Source organism: Auxenochlorella protothecoides (assembly GCF_000733215.1).
Source record: "Auxenochlorella protothecoides strain 0710 unplaced genomic scaffold scaffold6, whole genome shotgun sequence".
In the NCBI taxonomy this organism is placed as follows: Eukaryota; Viridiplantae; Chlorophyta; class Trebouxiophyceae; order Chlorellales; family Chlorellaceae; genus Auxenochlorella; species Auxenochlorella protothecoides.
This window is the reverse complement of record NW_011934399.1, coordinates 332084-345611: the sequence shown is the minus strand read 5'-3', so window position 1 is coordinate 345611 and position 13528 is coordinate 332084. Positions and strand designations below refer to the sequence as shown.

Sequence of the window (13528 nt, the reverse complement as noted above, 5' to 3'; positions counted from 1 at the left end):
CTCGTCGATGATGCAGACCTTGGGGTTGTAGGTCAGGGAGACCGTGGGCCCGGCGCAGAAGGGGTCCACCTTCTCGGAGATGGTGAAGCTGTATGGGGGAGGTTGTGGAGGGAAGGGTTTGAACATGAACTGAGTGAAGTATGGCAGGAGCACGGTTTGGCAGATCATCCTTGTCAAGACACCTCCCCGTGTATAACTCACGTGAAGTTCCTGCAGAACTTGGCGAGTGTGGACTCGAACAGGTCGTGCAGCTCAGGGATGGTGTGAGGCCTGGTAAGCTCATCGAGGTCGGTCCTGTTCAGGAAGTCGCCCAGGCTGCTCTTCAGGTCGAAGGGCAGCAGCTTCTCCCAGCTGAAGTCCTTGTGCTTCCATGCCTCAGGCACGTGCTCGGTCCAGTTCTGGCCAAAGAAGTTCTCGAAAAAACCATGGAAGTCCTGCAGGGAAGGGGGAGGACAATGTAGTCATGAGCACAGGGCAAGATCGGTGGAGCCGCGATGGTGCATTTCGAAGAACACATCAACAACCAACACTCACGTCAGTGAAGCTCAGCAGGCTGCGGCCGCGGGTCTGCTGCTGGCTGGCGATGGCCGTCTCGAGCTCGCTGGTGAACCCTTTGAACACTGCAGGGGGCACATGGTGGGAAGGTGAATCAGGTGTCGCACCAGGGTTTCCCCTGCTCGAGCATCGCGGCAATCCCGAATCCAAAGGCATAATCATGGCCGCTTACCCTCGCCGATGGACTCAGCGGTGAGTGGGAGCTTGTCTGCGGTGACAAAGCTGGTAGCGCAAAGGGCCACCAGCACAAGCATTAGTGCGCGCGCCATGGTGGTGAGGTGTCCGTGCCAAACTTAGCAAGCAGAGGCAGGGAGATGAGATTATGCCGGCCCAGGCACATTGGCGAGCATTATATTTCGCTCGAGCAGATTGATCTTGAACGAACTCTTGCCTCGAGATGCGTGCCAGCTGCGGGCGACGGCGACCCGGACGGCTGGGTTGGGGCATCTCGGAGTTCGTCAGCTTTCATGCAAATTGCGACACGCAGTCGTCGCAGCACTGATACCGGATGCCCCTCGATGATGTGTGTGTGCGATCATTCCGCATCTCGAGTCCGACTCTGGATGTGTTTGCCGTGTCTCTAGCGCCCAAGGGGACAGGGACCCATCATCAACACGTAAAGGTTTTTGCTCTGCCAGGGCGCGCACACCATACATTCACCAGCTCACCCCGTGCAAGCAAGATGCGACACTTTGTGCCTGCTTTGTTCCTTCATGCTGTGAACCTCAATATCCATAACGATCGGGAGGCCCAGGGACTCCAGCTTGCAGGCTTTCGCCCATGGCATCCCTGTCAGCATGCCGCAAACTCCTGCCTGCGTTGCTGGCAAGCTGCCGCACGGGACCCTTTGCTGCCACTGTACGCCACAGTGAAAGGAGCTGTGCCGATGCCGTGGCCTCCACGCTGACTCCGCCCGGTAGTTTGGCCCTGCGACCCTTTTCCTCGTCTCGGCCACGGTGCAGCGACGACAAGTGAGCCGGCATATGGATCGGCGACACTAGGATCAGTCAATGCGGCAGGGAGTGTATAGGCGGGTCGTCGGATCACCTGCCTCCACCTCCCATTGAGCAGGGTCTCAGTCACCTTTGCTGACGAGAAGGATGGGTCTGAGGTGACCATTCAGGCACCTCTGGGCAAGTCCCTCATGGAGATTGCGCACGACAACGACGTGGACCTAGAATGTGAGCCTGGATGTGCACTGTAGGGCGAGCGCTTGGCACAGGGACCCTTGCCACTGCCCGCGTCGAGGAGGGTACACATCCTATTCCAGGACACTTGTGACGTGCTGGAACCCTCAACCCCCTTCCCTCTACATCCCAGGTGCATGCGAGGGCTCCCTGGCATGCTCCACATGCCACGTAATCGTGGAGTCCCAAGAACAGTTTGACAGCCTGCCAGAGGCGACGGACGACGAGAACGACATGCTGGACCTGGCCTTTGGGCTCACTGAAACGTATGGTTGGGCTGGTGGTGCGTGACATGGTGGAGAAGGGGGTTGGATTTTCGCGAGTGAGCAGGAGATTGGGGCCCTGCGGACCACTTCAAGGTGCATTCCGTCTCAGGGCAGTGGGTCGGCTGGAGACAGCTGTGTGCGGCTGATGACGTTCCAATGTCTCATGCCTGTAACATGGGGCAGGCCCTGCCACCCTCCCCTCTGTGCAGCTCGCGCCTGGGCTGCCAGATCATCACCACCCCAGAGCTGGACGGGTTGCGGGTCCGCATCCCCAGCTCCACCCGGAACTTTGCGGTGGACGGCTACGTGCCCAAGCCCCACTGACGGCGTGCATGGCCCTTGCCCTTGGGAGCAGGCGCAGGGGAGGCCCGAGTCGCGCACCCTCCCAATGGGTCGCCAGCCAGAACAGCTTGCTGCCTAGGCATCACCCCCCTCCCTGCCCTGCCTGCACCCCCCCATGAAACTGGGCCCCCTCACTCGTCGCTTGCAAAGAGCACGCATGAAGTTTCCAGGTCGCATTCGGTGGGCACACGGTGCCGTTACTGGGGTGGCAGGCCATGGGCTCAACTGGGCATGGCTCTGCGGGATGGGGTCAAAGACTCGGGCGCACATGCCGGGGCGCAGGCAGGCTCGCACCTGCCTCGAATCTCAGGGGTCCCCCTGTCGCGCTGCGCACCCTCCCCTGCCGCCACCCCCCGTCCAATCCAGCCAGCCCACGCCCCTAGGTGGCGATGGACACGTCCTCGGCCTGCTGGTGCAGCAGGCGGATGGCCTGCTCACGCGTGCCCAGCAGGCCCACCTTCTCCTCCAGCACGACGAAGAGCGGGATGTGCTTGAGCACCTTGTCATGGAAGCGCGAGTCGCGCCAGAGGAAGGCCTCGGCCACCCCCCCTGCGCGCACGCGGTCCAGGACCTTGGGGAAGATGCCGCCGCAGATGTAGACGCCGCCGGTGGTGAGGCCGCGGAGGGCCATGTGCCCCGCCTCGGCCCCCACGATGCTGAGGAAGATGTCCAGCGCCTCGGCCGCGCGCGGGTCGGAGCCGTCCAGCGCGGCGGCGGAGATGGCGGCGGGGTCGCGCTTGGCGCCCAGGTCGCGGCCGGGGTACTGGCTGGGCTCGTCGCTGCCGAGGAAGTCGTAGATGCGACGCAGTCCGTCGCCACAGCCCACGCGCTCCACGGAGCAGTGCCCCCGCTCGGCCTGGACCGCGGCCTGCAGCGCGCGCTGCTTCCAGCCGCGCGGCGCGAAGGTGGCGTGCGACCCCTCGCTGGCGCACACGCGGTAGTTGCCCACCGCCTCGTCCCAGAACAGCTGGGCCTCACCCAGCCCCGTGCCGGGGCCCAGCACCGCCTTGGGCGCGCGGTCCTGGACGGGGGCATGGTGCAGCGTCAGCAGCGCCGACTCGGGCAGGACGGGCACGCCGTAGCCCACCGCCTCTAAGTCGTTCAGCACGGTGGCGCGCAGGCCGTGCCGGGCCGCCACCTCCGCCTCGTCGATGGTCCAGCCCAGGTTGGTCATGGTGCAGGCGCCGCGCGCGACCGGGCCCGCGCAGGCAAAGGCCGCGGACTGGGGGGCGTGCCCGGCCAGCGCCGGGTCGGCCAGGAAGGCGGACAGCGCGTCGTCAAAGGTAGGGTAGTCCTTGGTGGGCAGGAACTGGTTTGAGAGGGGAGGGTTGTTGGCTTTTTTTTTGGGGGGGGGGGGGGGTGAATGTTGGGCCAGGCTGCATGGCTCGGGGTGGCAACATGCTGGATACACACGTCACCAAGAACTTGGGGCACGACACCGTGCATGCAGTGATTCAAGATCATCCAACTGAGTGATATCCTTGCGGCCAGTGGTGCAACTCGGGTACGACGGACCCCTCAGTGCCCCCCCCTCCCTAACTCAAGTGCAGGAGGGGGGGGCAGCCAGGATCAGCCCCAAGCCCTCCCGATGCACCATGCAGGGTCTCTTGGGGGGGTTCCGAATCCCGTGCATCACCCACTCGACACCTCCTCAACACAAAACACACAGCGCCCACCTTCTCCAGGATCAGGCGGCTGGGGCGCAGGACATCGTCGAGCTGCCACACCTGGAAGCGGGCGTTGGTGCCGCCGATGTCGGCCACCAGGACGCTGGGGGAGGAGGATCTGCGGGACATGGATGCGGTTATGGTACCGTAAATCGAGCGGCGAGCGGCGAGCCTGGTCCGAGAGGCGGGGGGTGCTGCAGCCGAGAGCTGCGGGAAGTGGGCGGAGCACCGCCGAGGTGCGGGGGTTTGAGGGTGGGGTGACGGGACACACAGCACAGATGTGGGGTGTAGACCCGGCACGCAGACAAGCATGTCCTCTGGAGTGTTGGGTTTGGGGCCTGACGCCCTGTCCGACACCGATGTAGGCTGGGTGCCCGGTGCCGCTCCCCGAAATCGGTGATCGACGGGGGCGCTGCCCGCCGAACCAGCAGGACGGGGGTGCGCCAGCGCAGGGCAGGCACGTGCTTGCACAGCCATTTGACCATGACCCAGACCATGCAGATGCTGCAAGCACAGAGCGAGTCTTTCCAGATGAGCAGCACCTTGAAACGGTGCTGAGGTGCAGGGTTAGAGTGGAGTCATTGGGACTTATTGGAGTGGCGAAGAAGCGTCCCAGTCAGGGTCAAGGGAGGAGCCAGACGGCATCAGGACAATGGTACATTCAAGGTGCGACAGGCCACGATGCACGCTGGCGGTGCCTTTGATGCCGCGACGTTGTGCAGCGCCGCCGCCTACTCCTCGGGTCTGTTCAGCCGGCGGCTGCGCTGGTAGCGTGCCGCGGCCCTGTGGCTGCGGTGGGGCGCCCTCCGCTCCGAGTCCTCGTGCTCCGTCCGTTCCAGGACGCACCCGCTGTCCTCCAGCTCCTTGATGAAGCGAGACGGCAGCAGGAAGGACCTGGTGGGAGTGCGACGGGGGTTCAGGGGTGGAGTTGCCAACATCAGGCGCCAGGGCGAGGGGGGACAGCAGCGTGCTAAGCTTCAAATCACCCGCCCTCCTCGCGCTTGCCATCTTCAAAAATGCGCGTCACAACCTCTTTTGGAATCGATCCTCCACCCCCCCGCATCCCATCATCGCGATGCCCCAACCGACGTGCCTGGAGACCCTGGGGTCGCTGCTGGGGCACAGCAGGGTCAGGTGCTGCTTCGCCCTGGTCAGGGACACGTACATGAGGCGGCGCTCCTCCCGCAGCGCCGCCCCGCCATCGTTCTCCCGCGGCGGGGAGGGGATCTGGCCCTCCACACACCCGGGGACAAACACGGCGGCGTACTCGAGGCCCTTGGCGGCGTGCATGGTGCTCACACGCACACTGTCCCTCCGCGCCGCGGCCTCGCCCCCGTCGGGGGCGGCGTCCAGCGCGCAGCTGTCCAGGAAGGCGCGGACGCCCTCCAGGCGCTCGTCCCGCCCGCTCTCCACCTCCAGCCCCAGGTCGGCGACGGGCAGGCCTGGGGCCCCGGCCTCGCCCGCCAGGCGGGCCACCTCCACCAGCTGGCCCAGCCGGCGGCGCAGGGTCACGGCCGTCTCCTCCTCCTTTGCTTCTCCTGTAGAGCTCGCGGAGGGCAGGTCCTCCGCCGTGGCACCGACCGCTCTGCCGTCCTTCGAATCAGCGACCGCCTCGTCGTTGTCCTCTGCCGCCGCGTCCTTCGCGCCGTCCAGGTACCCCGTGGCTTCCACTATGTGCGCCAGCGCGTCGTGCAGCGGCATGGAGCGCAGCGCGGCCGCCAGACCCAGCGCCAGCGCGCGGAAGGCCTCGACCTTCTTCGCGGTGGCGGCGCTCAGGCCCAGCGCGCCGCGATCCAGCAGCGGCAGCGTCGGCGCCACGGTGCCCTCCACGCCCCCCTCCAAGGGCCAGGCGGGGGGAAAGAGGGCCCGCGCGATGCTGCCCTCACCGGCGGCCTCCAGCTTGGCCAGGGTCGCGGGGCCCAGCCCGCGCTTGGGCACGTTGATGATGCGGCGCAGGGCCACGCCGTCCCACGGCGCCAGCGCCAGGCGCAGGTACGCCAGCACGTCCTGCACCTCCTTGCGCTGCCAGAAGGTGCGTCCTCCCAGGACGATGTAGCGGATGCGGTGCCGGACCTGAGGTAGGCAACGGGCGGTTGCATGTGGGTGTTGAAGGGGGAGATTGAGGAGGTTCCTGTGCCGTTTGAAGGGGCGGCAAGGGTTGCATGAGCATGCGACAGGGCACCTCAAGGCTGCTGGGCATCCTGTGATCTCACGCACACTCAATCCTCCCATCCATTCCCACACAATCCATCTTTCCCCCCAAGTAGAAATAAGGAACAAATACTCCCAGGGCATGTGCCTTTCCCCTCAGAACTCACCAGGGCCTCCTCAATGGCCCGCGTCTGGGCGTGGGTGCGGACCAGCACCGCCACCTCCGACAGCGGCACGCCGTGTCGCGCCTGCAGGCGCCGGATCTGCCGCGCCACCAGCTCGCCCTCCTCGGTCGGGCCGAGGACGCTGTGCAGGCGCAGGGCGGGGCCGTGGGGTAGCATGGGCCGCAGGCGCCTGGACTGGGGACCCAGCACCGCCCGGGCGGCCGCCAGGATCGTGCTGGAGCTGCGGTAGTTGTCGCGCAGGGTCAGGACCTGCAGTGGGTTGATTGATTGGGGGGTCAGGGGGGAAAAGGGATATACTAGATGGGGTGCAGGGGTGAGCATGCCTGATCGCAGACAGCCTTGCTATTGTCAATCGCATACCACGACCCCATTCCCTGCCAGCACAGGCGGGCATGCGAGCGGCTGCCCATGGCAGAGAAACAACAAACCTTCAGATCGGGGTAGTCTGTTCTCAGGCGCTCTCCCAGCTGCTCCGGGATGGCGCCCCGCCACCCATAGATGGCCTGGTCTGGGTCGCCCACGAGGAACAGCGACCGGCGACCCTGCACCAGGCTCGCAACCGGCCCGCTGATCGAGCAGCGGCGGCCAGGCTGGCTGCCGTGCACAGGCACCTCCTGTCCCCTCTCAACCGACAATCACCAGACCCATTCCCTCCAGGCCATACCTTCTGCAGGGAGTCCACGGGCGCCAGAAGCTTGACCAGCTCATACTGAGTGGCATTGGTGTCCTGGCACACAGAGGTGCAGAAAGTTGAGCTTGGCACGGTGGCGTGGTGCTGAAGAACCTTGACAAACACGATGGAAAACCTGGCAGACCCATTGCTTCACTTCGCCCCAAGGCAAGCTCCCATCCCCGGACCTGGAACTCGTCCACGAGTATGTGGTGGAAGCGGCGGCTGAGAGCACAGCGTGCGGCCTCGCTCTCCTGCAGGAGGGTCACCGTCAGGGACAGCAGGTCGTCAAAGTCCGCGGCATTGCTCTGTGCCAAGCTGTCGCGATACCTGCGCATGAAGTGGAGGGAGTGGTGGGAGGTTGTGGTGCGGACAGCCGTGCATCGCCTGAATCAAGGGCACAGCGCAGCGAGACACCCGCATCGATGCCCATCTGGTCCTGCCCTGGCTTTTGACAACAGCGCATTGGGTGAGTCAGGATGCTCTCAGGAATGAGTCCCAACATGGCAGCATTCCACCACCTACATCCCACTCCCTCCAGCCTCTCCTCTCTTAAAACCTAGCCCCCTCAGCCCCGCAGCCACCTCCTCAACCACTCTCAACAGACACCGACTCACATTTCGTACCACCAGCCCATCTCCCGCGCCATAATCTTGTTCTGCATCGTCAGCTCGGTGCCCCGACGCTGCATCAGCTCCCGCAGCATGGCCTGCTCCCCCTTCAGCGCAGCGTACCCAGGCACGGAGTTCTTCATCCTGGAGATGGCACTCAGAATGATGCGGGCCTGCTTGGCGACGGTGCGCTTCTGCTCCGCCGACGTCCTCGCGCCCGACTGCCTGATGTCAATCCCCGCCGTGCTCTTCACCAATCGCTGCATCATCGCGGTGGCGGCGTCGCCGTCGGCCACCGAGAAGCCGGGGCGCACCCGGCAGCCAGCGGGCAGCTGAGAGCTGGCCTGGCGCAGCATGCTCAGGCCCAAGCCGTGGAAGGTGCCTATGAAGGGCTGGGCGGCGGCCTCAGGGCCTAGGGCGTGCTCCAGTCGCTCCCGCATCTCCCGTGCCGCCTGGGGAGAAGGTCCAGGGGATTGTGGGTGGAGGAGCGTCGCTGCCATCCAGGCAGCGTGTCATCGGATGGCGTTCACTCAGTCAGTCAGGGACCCGAGGCGTGGTCACTTGCACAAGGTCCAGTCTGGGGTGCATTCCCCACATCGCCCAGGCACAGTTCTGGCCGCACAACAGGCTCCGCCCTCGCCCCACCTTGTTGGTGAAAGTGATGGCTGCGATGGAGTGCGGGGCGACGTCATGGGCTTGGACCAGGTGCAGGATGCGCGAGATCAGCACACGGGTCTTCCCGCTCCCAGGCCCCGCCACAACCAAGGAAGTGCCCAAGGGCGCTGCAACTGAAGCCTGCTGCTCTCCGCTCAGACCCTGGAGGTGCTCTTTGGTGTCACTCCCTCCTTCGACGGCAAGGGAGGGGGAGGGTGCCGCTATGGCGCTGAGGCCAAGTTGGGCCCGGGGCCTGGGCGCTCCTGGTAGAGGAGGACCCGGCCTACCTGCGCCGAGGGGCGCCACAGACCCATGGATGGGCCTCACACTTCCCTGGTACGCCCTGCAACCTCCCAGGAGCTGCTTGGGGATCCCATGCATGCGCATGCTGAGCTGCATTTCACCATGCGAAGGAGGTCTGACCAAGGCTCCGCGGTCAAGCCTCAGACCCCGTCCCAGGTGCAATGACATATTTGGGACATCGTCTGCCCACTTCTGATATCGGTAGGGATTTTTGTTGACATGTGGATGTGTACATCCATGCGCATCCCAGCACTGTGTCCTCATCCGTTTCGAGGTGCAGCGCGCCCAAACAAGTGTTTTCGAATGCCGGCGTCGTTAAGATTTGCAATGCTACGGCCAGTACTCGTGCATCACCGCCTCATTGCCCAGCCAATACAGGGTGTAAACGTACTGCCTGCTCGCATCATGTTGAAAACCATTGGTTCTGGTGATCGCCGGGACATGGAGTGACGGAGTCGGAGGTCGTACCCTCCCTCGTCCCGAGGCCGGGAGCGGGCATGGCGCCGCGGCTCCTCGCACCGCTGGTCCTATGCTGCCTAGTGAGTGGATTGGAGGTCCTGCATGTTACGTGGCTGCATTGCGCTCCCCTTCCCTGCGCCAGATGCTCACTGTCAGTGCCGAGGGATGTCGGGCCCGCGCCGGGTCTCCACCGGCAGTCTCCACCGAGCAACCCTCCCCCCCATTCCCCCGCGCAGCTGATCCCATTCCACCTCGGCAGCTGCCAGGACATCCTGGCCACCCCCCTGGCCCCCCCACCCCCCGCTGCTGCCACGCTGCTGGAGGCAGCGGCGACGCACACCGCGGCCACCACGGCCGCGGCCGCTGAGCACCTGGAGGTGGCCAAGCGCCAGGAGTCTGTGGCCACGGCGGCCGCGGTGGCCACGGCCGTGGTGGCCGCCGAGACGGCGGCCGCCGACAACGACGCGAGCGCCGCCGCGCTGCTGGAGACGGCGCAGAATGCGGCGCACGCGGCGGCCGGCGCTGGGCTGGCGGCCGGCGCGGCCGCCGCGGGAGGCGCCATCACCACCGGCGCCGTCACGGGCGGCGCCCAGACGCTGGCCAACGCCGGGCTGGGCAGCGGCGGGCTGCAGCAGGCCGCGGGGCACCAGAGTGAGGCCGGGCAGGCGCTCGCAGAGCTAGCGGCTGCCAACCAGGCCTCCAGCATCCTGGCCGCCAACGCCGCGGCCTCCCCGCCCCCGCCCGACGCGCAGCGCACACCCGCGCCGCGCCTGCCCCGCTTCTACGACAAGCCTCTGTACACCGACAAGCTGCGCTACGACCCCAACCCCCCCAAGGTCGACCGCAAGGCCCTGGAGCACAAGTGAGGAGGGAGGGGTTGATTCTGTCAGGGAGGAGGGGTGTGGGGTGGCCAGCACAGGAGCGTCATGATGTAGGGTGCTAAGAACTGATGAATGCATCGCATGGCGTGCGCTGCTGAATTGGAATCGATCGTTCTGAGCCTGGACTGGCCTGGCAAGCATGCGTTGTTTCTCTCGAGAGTGGCGCCCACCCCCTCAGCCTCGTCCGGCCTGGTGAGCCCCTTCCTATTCCATCGGATCCCGCCAGGCTGACTCGCGAGCAGGCGTACAACCGCACGGAGTTCATGGGCCACCGGATATACCAGGGCGCCGAGGAACCAGAGGAGCCACTGCAGCTCAAGTACTCCTCGCACGAGGTGCTGGCTGAGGGATCAGGGGTGGGGAGGGAGGTTGGGAGGGATGTGGTGCCAAAGAGTGGCACCTGGGAACGCGGAGGGCTTGTCCCACTTCCTTGTAAGGCGTGCAGGGTTGCCAACCTTGTCTGCCAATGCTGCGATGCTGTGGGATTTTTGACCTGTGCATCTGCTGCCCATCCCCTCCACCACTACATGGATTCGCCGACCACGACTACGTTCGTCGAATGCCTCTGGTCGTGTGAAGTCATCTTCTAACAAGTCACAGCTACAAATTTCACCTCAGAGTAACACTGCACACCGGCTCTCTGCCCCTCGTTCCCACGAACACAGTGCATAGGGGTGGTGTACGAGCACCGCGTCTGCACCTTTTACGACCTGGTGCTATGGGCTGGCCGCATGCACTACATCTCGCCGGACCCTGGTGAGTCTCGGGGGAGGCGGGGGGTGGGGAGGATGGAGGGACCTGGCCTTGTGAGTAAACCTCCCTCCCAAGTGGGGGTCGCAGCAATTGGACTTGCCCAGCCATGTGTCTGGAGCATTGTGTTGATGGCAGCTGCGGCACGACTGCTGCCCCGAGAGTTCACAGCATGCTCGGGTGTGCCCCGCACTGCACTCCCCGCCTTGCACCCCCTGGGACCCTGAAGGCCCACTCATCCACCCGCACGTGCGCCCACCCCTTCACTTCCCACTCCTTCCTTGCGCCAGAGGCTGCCCGCGCCTCCATCCCCGACGTCCAGCTCACCTACATCGCCAGCGACCCCTTCCGTCTGGGCACCAACCTCACCTCCCGCCTGCTGGTGACCAGCCCCGACAACCTGACTGCCCTGCTGGCGGCGGACGGCGGGGACGAGTGGGGCACCGTGCCAAAGATGGAGGTGGAGCAGAGCCTGCTCATCAACCTGGCGTACTGGAACAACTATGGACACCTGCTGGGCGAGCTGGGACCCGTGGTGCACAACACCATGTGCACCTACATGGGCCTTTGCACCCACCAGCAAGTGGCAGGTGGGCCGAATGAGAAGAGAGGGTTCCTTTTTTCGGGTTTTGAGGGGGGGAGAGGGGCGGCGGCGGGGCGGGGGAGGTGATACTGGAATTGAAAAAGGCAAGAAGGGGCTGTGCTACTGTCCACAACACCAGTTTTCCCCTCCTTTCAGTCATCAACCCTCCCGATCTCCAAACAATAACCCCCAAAATCAGGCACGGACCTGCAGCTGTGGCTGTACAACGAGCTGCCGACGGTGGAGACCACGATGCCGGCCGCGGCGCAGCAGGAGCTGTGGCCCTGCTTCTCGCGCTACCCGCTCCTGCGTCTGCTGGACGGGCGGCTTAATCACACCGCGGTGGTCCTGCGCCGCGCGGTGGCGGGGGTGGGGTCCACCTGCCGCGCCTTCCCCTGGTGCCGGCCGCGGTACAACCGCATGCCGCCCCTCCCCGGCATCGTGCGCGGGTGGAAGGAGAGGATGCACCGCTGCCTGGGCCTGCCCCTGGACCGCGTGAGCAACCACACCCACCCCCGCATCGTCTTCATCAACCGCCCGCTGGGCCATGGCCGTGCCTTCATCAACATGGAGGAGACGGTGCAGCGCCTGCAGGTCTCGAGGGTGGCGGTGGGTTGTGTGTGTGTGTGCACGCGTGTGTATTATGGAGGGTGGGCGTAAGTGTGTGTGTTTGAAGAGGGAACCGGAGCTCACCACATCGACCCACGAGCACCGCACCTCACGCCCACCCCTCACCCCACTCCCTCCACCCCAATCCCCGATTCCCCAACCCCACCCCCCCACAGAGGGACTTCCCCACCGCCAGCATCGTAGTGGAGACGCTGGAGGACGAGTCGCTGCGAAGCCAGGCGGCCAAGTACGCGGCCAGCGACATCGTGGTGCAGATGCACGGCGCTGCGCTGGGCAACGTCTTCTTCATGCCACGCGGCGCGGTGTACGTGGACGTCGTGCCGGAGCTGAACGAGGACAAGCACGCCTGGGCCTACTTCATGCTCAAGGACTACGCGGCGCTGGGCATCAACCCCATCGCGCTGCCGCCGCAGCGGGTGGAGCTCATGGAGTACACCATCAACAAGACCATGCGCGGGCACCTCAACACTCTGACCAAGACGCAGAGGTAAGAGGTGTGAGGGGAGGGGGGTGGGTTGGGGGTGATTAGGCAGGGGGGTGGAGGAGGGATGAGGAAGAAAGGGGCGAGAGGGTTGAGGGGATTGGAAGTCGGAGGGTTCAGGACGGACCAGGCCCTGAGGTGGAGCACCGCTCGGTTCAGTGGTCCCATCCTCCACTGCCTCATACCGACGGAGTCCATGCCCCCTTTCCTCCCTCCCCCCACAAACAGGAGGGCGCTCTTCGAGGACCACAGGTGCCCCGAGCCGGGCACGGTGTTCTGGGACGTCTACTCCATCTGTGTCATCGAGTGGTTCATGAAGCGCAGCAACTGCTACCTGGACTATGCCGACCTCAAGCCTGCGGTGGGTGGGGCTGGCCGGACGAGCTGTGCTCACACTTCCGCCAGGATCGACATGGCTGGCTTCTTGCGAGAGGTTGTCATCCAACCCGCCTGCCTGCCTGACCACCCCCTCTTCACCCCTGCACCCGCCGCAGATCGACCAGGCGGTGAACCACATGCAGCTGTGGCGGCACAAGCTGGACTCGGCCTACACCATCAACGCCTACGACCTAACGGATCTGCAGCCGGATCGGGACCTGCTGGACCTCATCTGAGGCTGGACCCTCAACTGAGGGAATGGACTGGAGGAGGAGGAGGTGGCTGGCCTTGGGCCTGGAACCCCTTGAAAGGGCAAGACGAGGAGCTCCTGAGCAGGGGCAATGCGCCACACACGCCTCGGTACTCTCACAGGCCAGCCGGCCTTCACGAGGAGTGTGCACCTGTGGTCTGCCCCTCGGCGTCACATGCCGCGACCTCGGCACCACCAGGGGCACGGCGGCCGTTTGCCGGACCAACCTGATCCTGTCGCTGTGCTCCCCCCTCCCGGTCCCCCAGTCGTTCTGCTGCGTCGCGATGTTTTGGAGGTTTCAAAGATTTGCACAGCCTATAACATCGATCAGAACTCATGTTTGATACTTGGGAGGGGGGCAAGGGAGGAAAGGACGAAGCGTGCGCGGTGTTATCCACACGTCACAAAGTGCATATGAGCATAAGCATTGGATGATGGGGGGGGGGGTGGGGAAGGGGGGGGAGGTCCGGCGCCAGCCTGCATGGCCAGCCGATTCGCCCCCTTCCCTTGTTGGACCCCCCCCCC

At 65.0% G+C, this 13528-nt stretch overlaps 3 protein-coding genes across 3 annotated transcripts; 2 read left to right on the top strand and 1 right to left on the bottom strand.

The window, feature by feature from the left end:
- Window positions 1-1699: 1699 nt before the first annotated feature.
- On the top strand, window positions 1700-2332 carry F751_5255 (2Fe-2S ferredoxin; the record flags this gene model as incomplete). The annotated part of the gene is made up of 3 exons (XM_011402854.1): window positions 1700-1736; window positions 1876-2008; window positions 2218-2332. 3 exons carry the CDS (start codon window positions 1700-1702, stop codon window positions 2330-2332), a joined length of 285 nt encoding a protein of 94 aa, XP_011401156.1.
- A 397-nt stretch (window positions 2333-2729) lies between these two features.
- Window positions 2730-8675, bottom strand: F751_5254 (ATP-dependent DNA helicase PcrA; the record flags this gene model as incomplete). The annotated part of the gene is made up of 11 exons (XM_011402853.1): window positions 2730-3659; window positions 4027-4135; window positions 4753-4911; window positions 5141-6090; window positions 6336-6602; window positions 6782-6895; window positions 7018-7080; window positions 7212-7353; window positions 7641-8086; window positions 8280-8479; window positions 8576-8675. The coding sequence occupies 11 exons, from the start codon at window positions 8673-8675 to the stop codon at window positions 2730-2732; spliced, it is 3480 nt and encodes a 1159-aa protein (XP_011401155.1).
- Window positions 8676-9120: 445 nt separating this feature from the next.
- F751_5253 (hypothetical protein) lies at window positions 9121-12989 on the top strand (the record flags this gene model as incomplete). The annotated part of the gene is made up of 10 exons (XM_011402852.1): window positions 9121-9159; window positions 9287-9427; window positions 9644-9912; window positions 10158-10287; window positions 10597-10687; window positions 10972-11271; window positions 11464-11873; window positions 12083-12381; window positions 12604-12736; window positions 12870-12989. 10 exons carry the CDS (start codon window positions 9121-9123, stop codon window positions 12987-12989), a joined length of 1932 nt encoding a protein of 643 aa, XP_011401154.1.
- Between the last annotated feature and the right edge of the window lie 539 nt (window positions 12990-13528).